The 12140-nt window shown below is 42.9% G+C and overlaps 1 protein-coding gene across 4 annotated transcripts in view; it reads right to left on the reverse strand.

Annotated features, from left to right (window-relative positions):
- The window catches only part of DCAF6 (DDB1 and CUL4 associated factor 6), a 1234054-nt gene that overhangs the window by 32634 nt on the left and 1189280 nt on the right, over positions 1-12140 (reverse strand). For all 4 annotated transcript variants that reach the window (XM_040424129.1, XM_040424128.1, XM_040424130.1 and 1 more), the window contains one exon: positions 3432-3537. In XM_040424129.1, coding sequence (XP_040280063.1) covers positions 3432-3537 — 106 coding nt within the window. The remainder of the gene's footprint in view (positions 1-3431; positions 3538-12140) is intronic.

Here is a 12140-nt window from a genome sequence, read left to right on the forward strand (position 1 = left end):
AGCGGCTGGGGGTCGCTCTTTTCAGGGCGAGTGCTCCGACTACAGCCAGTTAGCCAATCTCCCCACTCAAGACTAGAGTTAGGGTCAGAGACAATTAGGCTAAGCTGTACAGGAGTAATATCTGTTGATCTCGCCAAGAAGCTACTCCCATAATAAAACCGCCTAGCCCCCACTAGGGCAATAGACCTGACACTCCTTCTGTTAGCAAAGAGCCATACGCACAAAAGTGCGCGTGCAAGAATTTTCTCACTCATTTTAATAAAAGCTACGTATTATTTTATCTCACATGGTACACTCAGTTCACGATATAACGTTTATTTGAGACTACTGAGCTAACAGATAGTATGTCAAGTAAAGACAGTCTATCCTACATAGGATATTTTTTTACCTTCCACATGCCACTGTACTTTTTAAAAAGAATTGCACGACCAGGTTTATGTTGTGTGCCATGCAGGGAGCATGTGCCATTTACCTGAGGTTCAGTGCAACCACTATGTTGTAACCATTGCTGTTGACCACCTTACCCAGCTGGAGTTTGTAGGCAGACAGCCAGCGGGATATTTGCTGCTTGATGCACTTTAGCAAGTAATCGGCTGTGTGGCTACTCTCACCCAGACTGATCAGCTATAACATTGCATGGCAAAGCTTGACTTTATACATGATAGGACGGAGGAGGAGGGGAAAAAACACTTTACCCTGCTGCTAATGGGGAATGGAGGATGTCCATGGAGGAGGAGCTGGAGGAGTTGGATAAGTTTCTGAGTGGGAGACAGGCTGACACAAACATGGAGGTGTCAAAAGGACCTGGCCTTGTTGCTAGGGTGCTACCTCACTACTGCTGTAAAAAAAAACATTGATCTGGTGGACTGTGAAAGACATGTACTGTCCTTGCCGGTAACAGCTGCTCCAGGTGGACCATGGCATGCACCTTACCACACAGTGACAACTGCAAGGAGCGGCCCATATTCTCTGCCACATGAGAGTACAAGACAAGAGTGGCTTTTTGTGAGAAATAATGCTGGTTAGGTATCTTCCAGCAAGGCTAAGCAAACTCCATCAGCTTCCTAAAGGCAACAGACTCTACTAAATGGTACGGCAGCAACTGCACCACCAGAAACTTGCCCAAATGGGAGTTGTTGGGCATGTAGAGTTGTTTTTTCTGGCCATACATTCCTTTATCAATGGCTGACGATTCGAGTGGAGGAGATGGAGTCTAAGCAGGAGAAGCAGTAAGTGGATGCAGCCTGGCTGCTGCAAAGGAGACCGGGAAGAGGAAACTCTTGTTGCACTAGCTGGCAGACATTTCTGTTTTCCCACTGGATAGGGTGATGCTGACTCATGTGGTTTAATAGAACTGTGGTGCCTATGTTTGTGTTTGACTGCCCACGACTTATTTTACTCTTGAAGATCTTGCACAGAATCAATGTTCTTGTCTTCCGGTAGCATGGGCTGGGTTGCTGAGTGGGTTAGGTTTCGTTGGAAGGTTAGGTTGTTTCTTATTTATATAAATGCCTTTTTTTTTTTGTATTGTAATGTTACCATTGGTTATGTATGGGTTATGTTCCTGATTTAATGCTTTAAAAGAAGAATAACAAAAAGGACCAACAGCTCCATGTTTCATGTGTGTATAATTTATACATCTCCCCTAAATCTTTTAAAATCATGTTTTGTGCACATTCCTTTAACAATCTAGTTTAAATAGTTTATCATTGCGCTTTGCAGATTCCCATATATGTGCCTGAATAGTAAAGCAAAAAAAAAGTTATATATATACAGTCATGTGAAAAAATTAGGACACCCTTTGAAAGCATGTGGTTTTTTGTAACATTTTTAATAAATGGTTATTTCATCTCCGTTTCAACAATACAGAGAGATTAAAGTAATCCGACTAAACAAAGAAAACTGAAGAAAAGTCTTTTCAAGATCTTCTGTAAATGTCATTCTACAAAAATGCCTATTCTAACTGAGGAAAAAGATAGGACACCCTTGCCCCTAATAGCGAGTGTTACCTCCTTTGGCTGAAATAACTGCAGTGAGACGGTTCTTGTAGCCATCTACCAGTCTTCGACATCGGTCTGAGGAAATTTTACCCCACTCCTCAATGCAGAACTTTTTCAGCTGTGAGATGTTTGAGGGGTTTCTTGCACGTACAGCCCTTTTCAAGTCACCCCACAGCATCTCAATGGGATTCAAATCTGGACTTTGACTTGGCCATTCCAGGACTCTCCATTTCTTCTTTTTCAGCCAATCTTTGGTTGATTTACTAGTATGTTTTGGGTCATTGTCATGTTGCATGGTCCAGTTCCGCTTCAGCTTTAATTTTCTAACTGATGGTCTCACATGTTCTTCAAGCACCTTCTGATACACAGTAGAATTCATCGTGGATTCTATGATGGTGAGCTGACCAGGTCCTGCTGCAGCAAAGCAGCCCCAAACCATGACACTTCCACCTCCATGCTTCACAGTTGGTATGAGGTTCTTTTCTTGGAATGCTGTGTTTGGTTTACGCCAAACATGTCCTCTGCTGTTGTGTCCAAATAATTCAATTTTGGACTCATCTGTCCAAAGAACATTATTCCAGAAGTCCTGGTCTTTGTCAACTTTATCGCTGGCAAATGTCAGTCTGGCCTCGATGTTTCTCTTGGAAAGCAAAGGTTTCCTCCTTGCACACCTCCCATGCAAGTTAAACTTGTACAGTCTCTTTCTGATTGTAGAGGCATGTACTTCTACATCAACAGTAGCCAGAGCCTGCTGTAGTTCTCGAGATGACACTTTAGGGTTTTTGGATACCTCTTTTAGCATCTTGCGGTCTGCTCTTGGGGTGAACTTGCTGGGGCGACCAGTCCTGGGCATGTTGGCAGTTGTTTTGAAAGCCCTCCACTTGTAGACTATCTTCCGGACAGTGGAATGGCTGATTTCAAAATCTTTTGAGATCTTTTTAAATCCCTTCCCAGACTCATAGGCTGCTACAATCTTTTTTCTGAAGTCCTCTGACAGCTCTTTTGCTCTCACCATGGTGCTCACTCTCACTTCAACAGTCAGGAGCACACCAAACTAAATGTCTGAGGTTTAAATAGGGCAAGCCTCATTCAACATGCAGAGTAACGATCTACTAATTATGTGCACCTGGTGTGATATACCTGTGTGAGATCTGAGCCAATTTAAGAGGGAATACATGTGAGGGTGTCCTATCTTTTTCCTCAGTTAGAATAGGCATTTTTGTAGAATGACATTTACAGAAGATCTTGAAAAGACTTTTCTTCAGTTTTCTTTGTTTAGTTGGATTACTTTAATCTCTCTGTATTGTTGAAACGGAGATGAAATAACCATTTATTAAAAATGTTACAAAAAACCACATGCTTTCAAAGGGTGTCCTAATTTTTTCACATGACTGTATATATATATATATTTTTTTCATTAGGAAATCTTACCTGCTCTGATATGGTTTAGTGAAGCTAACATTCGGAGCATGAAAGAGGCAGGCACTGTAATAGTGTTTCGAGTTTCCTCCAACATTAATTCATTACGTGAAATAACCTATATAATGAAAAAAATAATACAAAGAAAACAGATAAGATAATATGATGAACATGTTGGAATACAGAATCAGAACACAATGGCCCAGATTTACTAATGTTTCTGCATCAATAATCGGTCTAAAAAGTGGTGCAAAATGACACAATGTGGTGAATCTATAGTTTCTACACTTTTTCCAGACAAGCTTGATAAAGGGGTGAGGTGTAGTTGAAAAGGGTGGAGCTTTGTCGGAAAGGGGCGAGCCTAAGATGTGTCATATTGCACCAAAATTCTGGCATAAAATTCTGTCTTAAAGCTAACCAATAGTTGGCATAGAGTTTTGGAAAAGTATTTGTCCCTGCACCACATTTATCATCCAACCGGAGCCACTGTGATAAACCTAGTGCAGGTCTAGGCTTACACTATTTTACGGTCAGTAAATATGGACCAAAGTCCTAAATTAATCCCTTAAAGGGACTGATCAGGATTAAAATACATTTTTTCATAAACAGCACTATGTTTGTCTAGAGGATGTGATTTGTACTGTATTTCAGTATTATTTAGAGCCCATGGGACACAAAAGGCATTTTTGTTTGGTATATCTTCAGTAAAAAGACATGGCAAGGTAAGATACTGTATCTGATTGACAGGCCAAACATTACTGTACAGAGGGAGGGTCTGGTTGACTAAAAGAGTGGATCTTTCATGCACCAAGAGGAATGGGAAAGCCCTCATGTAGTGCATTAAGCTACCAATTTGTATGAGGGACGAGTTGCACAGAGCAATGAAAAGAAAGAGAATTTTTTAAATACTTTCTACTACACTGTATTCACTGAAGAAAATGAAATGTCAGATAAAATGCAGTTCTGCAAAGTAAGCTCCCCATTAAATTTGAACTGTCTGACCCAGAAGTGAATCAGTGTCTTAAAGAGATTAACCCCTTAAGGACCGGGCTCATTTTCACCTTAAGAACCAGGCCATTTTTTGTAAATTTGACCAGTGTCACTTTATGTGTGAATAGCTTTAAAACGCTTATCCAGGCCATTCTGAGATTGTTTTTTCATCACATATTGTACTTCATGACACTGGTAAAATGGAGTAAAAAAAAAAATCATTTTTATTTATAAAAAAATACCAAATTTACCAAAAATTTTGAAAAGTTTGCAAATTTCCGAGTTTAAATTTCTCTACTTCTATAATACATAGTAATACCTCCAAAAATAGTTAGTACTTTACATTCCCCATATGTCTACTTCATGTTTGGATCATTTTGGGAATGCCATTTTATTTTTGGGGGATGTTACAAGGCTTAGAAGTTTAGAAGCAAATCTTGAAAAAAAACCACTTTTTAAGGACCAATTCAGGTCTGAACTCACTTTGTGAGGCTTACATAATAGAAACCACCAAAAATAACCCCATTCTAGAAACTAAACCCCTCAATGTATTAAAAACTGATTTTACAAACGCCATTAACCCTTTAGGTGTTCCACAAGAGTTAATGGCAAATGGAGACAAAATTTCAGAATTTCAACTTTTGGGAAAATTTTCCATTTTAATCCATTTTTTTCAGTAACAAAGCAAGGGTTAACAGCCAAACAAAATTCAATATTTATTGCCCTGATTCTGTAGTTTGCAGAAACACCCCATATGTGGTCGAAAACTACTGTACAGGCACATGGTAGGGCGTAGAGGGAAAGGAGTGCAGTGTGGTTTTTGGAAGGCAGATTTTGCTGGACTGGTTTATTTACACCATGTCCCATTTGAAGCCCCCCTGATGCAGCACTAGAGTAGAAACTCCATAAAAGTGACCCCATCTAAGAAACTACACCCCTCAAGGTATTCAAAACTGATTTTACAAGAGTTATTGGCAAATGGAGATGAAATTAACGAATTGAAATTTATGGGCAAATTTTCAATTTTAATCCATTTTTTCCAGTAACAGCCAAACAAAACTCAATATTTATTGCCCTGATTCTGTAGTTTGCAGAAACACCCCATATGTGGTCGCAAACTACTGTACGGGCACACGGTTGGGCATTGAGGAAAAGGAGTGTACTATTTTTATAGAGCAGGTTGTTACAGACGTGACAATACCAAATATGACTACTTTTTGGGGGGGTTTGTTTCAGTTTTACATAATAAAGCATTTTTGAAAAAAAATATTTTTTTGTGTCTCCACATTCTGAAAGCCATATTTTTTTTAATTTTTTTTGGGCAACTGTCTTATGTAGGGGCTCATTTTTTGCGGGATGAGATGTCGGTTTGATTGGCACTATATTGGGAGGCATATAACTTTTTGATCGCTTGCTATTACACATTTTTTGCGGTATTTACCTGAGGAGTTAGGTCATGTGATATTTTTATAGAGCAGGTTTTTATGAACGTGGCGATACCTAATATGTATATTTTTTTTTATTTATTTTACTTTAACACAATAACAGCATTTTAGAAAAAAATAATCATGTTTTAGTGTCTCCGGCACATAACAACAAGGGCTGCAGGGGAGGGGGTTAAAAATAAAAAGATCTGTCATTTTGAAGTTTCTGATCTGTGACCGCGGGGATCAGAAACTTCCGAAAGCACTGCAAACAGCAGGTCTGAATTGACCTGCGGTTTGCAGCGATCGCCATTACGGGGGGGGGGGGGGGGGGGTATCACAGGACGCCCCTCGGCATTGTCACAGAGTGCCTGCTGAATGATTTCGGATTTCGGGGCGCCCTGTGTCCCCAAGAGGTTAAAGTCATAAGAGTCCATGACAATATCCTTCTAGCCTTAGAAGCGGCTGACTGACATTGCATGCTGTTTTATAGTCTATGATCTACAAGTACACCCAAATCTGTCTCTAGAAGGGACTCTCCCAGTGTTACGTCTGACTCCACATTAAATGTAGTAACATCTGAAGAAATCCTCCTTGGTCATATAAACTCTCCCACCAGAAGACTTCTGGTTACAAATTGGGGGGGGGGGGGGGGGGGGGGGTGTCTACTATTGCATTATTTTTCACCTTCGAGTGTCAAAAAAGTTCTTAGTAAAAAATGGAGGTGTCCGAGACCTGATTGATTAATCACAAGTTGTCCATGTTGTTTTTAACCCTTAGGATACTGGAGGTTGTTCTGTTTTTCATCATTAGCCACGGATCTGAGGATAGGTCATCAATATAGGGTAAGTGGATAACCATTGTAATTTACAAGATGTATGCTTGTATGGACGCAGACACACCTCCCCATTCAAGGAGCACATCATCAACATAACGTCCTTACCAGCTCACATCATGCACAAAAAAGGTCATTCACTGAATAAATATACAGTGCCTTAAAAAAGTATTCGCACCCTATGAACTTTTCCACATTTTTTCACATTACATCCACAAACTTAAATGTATTTTATTGGGATTTTATGTGATAGAAGAACATGAAGTAGCAACTATGTGTGAAGTGAAAAGAAAATGATGCATGGTTTTGAACATTTTTAATAAATACAAATCTGGAAATTGTGGCAGGCATTTGTATTCAGCCCACCTGAGTCAATACTTTGTAGGACCACCTTTTGCAGCAATTACGGCTGCAAGTCTTTTGGAGTATGTCTACTATATTTGCACATCTAGAGGCAGACATTTTTGCCCATTCTTCTTTGCAAAATAGCTCAAATTCAGTCAGATTGGCTGGAGAGCATCTGTGAACAGCAGTTTTCAAGTCTTGCCACAGATTCTCGATGGGATTTATGTCTGGGCTTTTTCTGAGCCATCCAAACACATTAATATGCTTTGATCTAAACCATTCCTTTGTATGTAGATCTGGCTGTATGTTTATGGTTGTTGTCCTGCTAGAAGATGAACCTCTGCCCCAGTCTCAAGTCTTTGGCAGCCTCTAACAGGATTTCCTCCAGGATTGCCCTCTATTTAACTCCATCCATCTTCCCATTAACTCTGACCAGCTTCCCTGCTGAAGAAAAGCACACAGCAGGATGCTGCCACCACCATGTTTCACAGTGGGGATTGTGTGTTCAGGGTGATATGCAGTGTTAGTTTCCCACCACACACACCATTTTGCATTTAGGCCAAATAGTTCAACTTTGGTCTCATCTGACTAGAGCACCTTCTTCCACATGTTTGCTGTGTCCACTACATGGTTTGTGGCAAACTGCAAACAGGACTTCTTATGACTTGGTTTCGAAAATGTCTTTCTTCTTGCCACTCTTTCATAAAGAACATAATTGTGGAGTAAACGACTAATAGTTGACAGATTCTTCCACCTGAGCTGTGGATCTCTGCAGCTTCCCCCGAGTGACCATGCGCCTATTGGCTTCTTCTCTAATTAACTTGCCTGGGCTGTCAGTTTAGGTGGATGGCCCTGTCTTGGTAGGTTTGCAGTTGTGCCATACTCCTTCCATTTTCAGATGATGGATTAAACAGTGCTCTGGGATGGGGTTTTTATTCATTTATTATAAAGAATGGGGTGTTTGATCACTAATGTTCTCTAACAAACCTCTGAGGCCTTCAAAGAACAGCTGTAGTTATGAGAATAAATTACACACAGATGGACTCTATTTACTAATTAGGTGACTTTTGAAGGCAATTGTTCAGACTGGATTTTATTTAGGGGCATCACAGAACGGGGGGGGCTGAATACAAATGCATAACATACTCTCCAGATTTTTATAAAATATTTGAAAACCATGTATCATTTTCTTTTGACTTCACACATGGTTTCTACTTTTTGTTGGTCTATCACACGAAATCACAATAAAACACATTTAACCTCCTCAGGACCGCCGTACGCAGGATTGCGTCTTTGCGGCGGTCCTGTTGTTCTGGGTGGATGCGCCGGTGCGTCCTCTCGCGAGACGCGAGATTTCGTGCATTGCCGGCCCGCGCATGCGCATCGCGGGCCGGCAAAAGTTATAGAAGTATTTCGTCACCAGCCTGCCAGCCACGATCATTGGCTGGCAGGCTGGCGATTTTCAAAAAATCAAATCAGAAGCCAGATAACAGATCATATTAGTAAATATGATCTGTTATATGGCTTCTCTGCTCCTCTGCTGGTCCTTTTCGTCGGTTGGATCCAGCAGAGGAGCAGACTTCACTGTGAGTACCCACCAAACACTACCCTTAGCCCCTGATCACCTTCCATCACCCCCATCATCCTAATTAACCCCTTGATCGCCCCTGTCAATCACTTAGTGAAAGACAAAAAGTGATCAGTGTAAACTGTCACTTTTTTTTTTTCACTGGTATTGGCTGTTAGGTTTTAGGGATAGTTTAGGCCCCTTGGTTAGGTAGTTAGCGTCAGTTAGCGCCCAGCCCACCGCACCGCAGTCACTTTTATTCGCTGTTTAGCGTATCGCTAATCAGCATTTGTACTTTTATAGTATCTGTAAGTGATCAAAACTGATCACGGTCAGATCTATAATAGTATTAGTATCACCTTAGCTCGCCCTCCACTCAAAACGCAGTGTTTGCCCGATCAGGCCTGATCGGTTGCCCACACGTGCGTTCACCCACGCCCGCCCCACCGCAGTGACAAAAAAAAATTTGTTTTTTGATCACTGCACATTCACTTTACACGCACTGCGGCGATAAAAAAATCAGTTTTGATATTTTTTATCAACCGCAGCGGCCTCCGGTACTTCGCTAGCCTCCCCTTTGTAAGACAGGCTTGCTTTTTTTCTTGGGTAGTCTCAGGGAATACCCCTAAATTTAGTAGTCCAAAATGTCAAACAGGGGGTATTCTTCTGAAGAGGCCTACAGGATTCTGACCCAGTCAGATGAGGAGTGGGAACCCTCATCTGACGAATCTAGCGGGTCAGAATATGAACCTGTGGAAAGCAGTGGCTCTCTGACCCAAAGTTCGGACGAGGAGGTGGAGGTCCCTGGCAGCACCAGGCGTACCCGGCCCCGTGTCGCTAGACCACAGGTTATGCAGGATCCGCTTCAAGAGCAGCAGAGTGGGGCTGTCGCTGCCGGATCACGTGGTGAGGCATACACCAGCAGCGCAGCCCTTCCTGGACCTAGTACCAGCACTGCCGTACAACATGGTGACGTGGCGAGCACCAGAAGGGAAGTTGAAGCTGGTACGGTGGCACGTGCACTAGTTACCCCGTCGCAGCCACCGCGCAGACAGGCCCGTAGAGCCCCTAGAATCCCTGAGGTGCTGGCAAACCCTGATTGGCAGTCACCAACTTCAGCCGCACCTGTAGTTCCCCCTTTCACCGCCCAGTCTGGAGTTCGGGTTGAGACGGCTCAAATCGGTTCGGCCCTGGGATTTTTTGAGCTGTTCTTGACTGCGGAGCTCTTGGACTTAGTCGTGGCAGAGACCAACCAATATGCCACACAATTTATATCCGCCAACCCGGGAAGCTCTTATGCCCAGTCTTTCCGGTGGAAACCAGTCCAAGTTTCCGAACTTAAAATTTTTCTGGGCCTTCTCCTCAACATGGGTCTAACTAAAAAGCATGAATTGCGGTCATATTGGTCCACGAACCCGATTCATCACATGCCCATGTTCTCTGCTGCTATGTCCAGGACACGATTTGAGACCATCCTGCGTTTCCTGCACTTTAGCGACAACACCACCTCCCGTCCCAGAGGCCACCCAGCTTTTGACCGGCTCCACAAAATTCGGCCCCTCATAGACCATTTCAACCAGAAATTTGCAGATTTGTATACCCCCGAGCAAAACATCTGCGTAGACGAGTCCCTAATACATTTTACCGGGCGCCTTGGCTTCAAACAATACATCCCAAGCAAGCGTGCCCGGTATGGGGTCAAATTGTATAAGCTCTGTGAAAGGGCCACAGGCTATACCCACAAATTTCGGATCTATGAGGGAAAAGATCAGACCCTGGAGCCGGTCGGTTGCCCTGACTACCTGGGGAGCAGTGGGAAGACAGTCTGGGACTTGGTGTCACCCTTATTCGGCAAGGGGTACCATCTTTATGTGGACAATTTTTACACAAGTGTGGCCCTCTTTAGGCATTTGTTTCTAGAACGGATTTGCGCCTGTGGCACCGCGCGAACTAGTTGCGTGGGCTTCCCCCAACGGCTTATAACCACCCGTCTTGCAAGGGGGGAGAGGGCTGCCTTGTGTAACGAAGAACTGCTCGCGGTGAAATGGAGAGACAAGCGTGACGTTTACATGCTCTCCTCCATTCACGCAGACACGACAATCCAAATTGAAAGGGCAACCCGTGTCATTGAAAAGCCCCTCTCAGTCCACGACTATAATGCGCTCATGGGAGGGGTGGACTTCAATGACCAGATGTTGGCTCCCTATTTAGTTTCCCGCAGAACCAGACGCTGGTATAAGAAGGTGTCTGTATATTTAATTCAATTGGCTGCCTATAATAGTTTTGTTCTCTACAGTAAGGCTGGGAGAACAGGATCCTTCCTCAAATTCCAGGAAGAGATCATCGAGAACCTCATTTATCCGGGAGGTTCCGTGGCCCCATCCACCAGTGTAGTTAGCCGTCTACACGAGCGACATTTCCCCAGTGTCGTTGCTGGTACCTCAACCCAACCGCCACCCCGAAAAAAATGTTGTGTCTGTAGCAGGAGTGGAATAAGGCGTGACACCCGCTATTTCTGTCCTGACTGTCCGGACCACCCTGCCCTATGCTATGGTGAGTGTTTCCGGAAGTACCACACACAGGTACACCTAGCATAGGGATCACATCTCACCAGGACAGGCACACAGGGCTATTAGGGCCCTTTCTCTCACAGCTGCTGCAAACCTCTCCTTTCACCTGGGATAAAGTGCATAACGTACTTCGCCACATCTTTGGGCGATTTGCGCTTTGCACATTGTCCCATGGGTAAGGAGAGGTTTGTTCTATAAAAGTAAAAAAAACTAAACAAAAAAAAAATTACCGGTAAGTAAAAAAGTTAAAAAAGTTAAAAAAAGTTAATATGTTCTGTTCTAAAGTTAATAAAGTTATTGCTTTGCGGCCTGGTTTTTTCTTTTTTCTTTTGTTTTTTTTACCTTCCAGGTGGACCAACCGATCGACCAGCTGCAGCACTGATGTGCATTCGGACAGAAGCATTGCGCTGCTGTCAGATTACACGCAAGTCGGTGTATGCGGCGCTGCAAGACGAGATTTCTCCTCTGCAGTAAAAGATATGTTTGCCGAGGCATATGAGCTGAGGAGGTGGCGGTGTTCATATACTTTGGCAAACACTTTGTATATATAAAAAAAAAAATCCCGGCAATGATTTATTCATCCACATCGATTGATGTGAATGGAGAAATCTGGTTTGCCAGGGCATACGAGCTGAAGTGGGTATGGATGTTGGGCGGAGCTCCTATGTCCTGGCAGACGCCTTTCCCCTACTTTTTCTTTTTTTGGCAGAGATTTTTTCATCCACATTGATCGATGCGAATGAAGAAATCTGTGCCGTTCATTTTTTTCTTTCAGCCCAGAGGCTGAACGGAAAAAAAAAATCTCATTACCCGTATGCTCAATATAAGGAGAATAGCAGAAACTCCTAATGCTGGGCATACATGTAATGATTGCGGAGACCCTCAAATGCCAGGGCAGTACAAACACCCCACAAATAACACCATTTTGGAAAGAAGACACCCCAAGGTATTCGCTGAGGGGCAAATTGAGTCCATGAAAGATTGAAATTT

The sequence above is a fragment of the Bufo bufo genome, chromosome 3, assembly GCF_905171765.1.
Source record: "Bufo bufo chromosome 3, aBufBuf1.1, whole genome shotgun sequence".
In the NCBI taxonomy this organism is placed as follows: domain Eukaryota; kingdom Metazoa; phylum Chordata; class Amphibia; order Anura; family Bufonidae; genus Bufo; species Bufo bufo.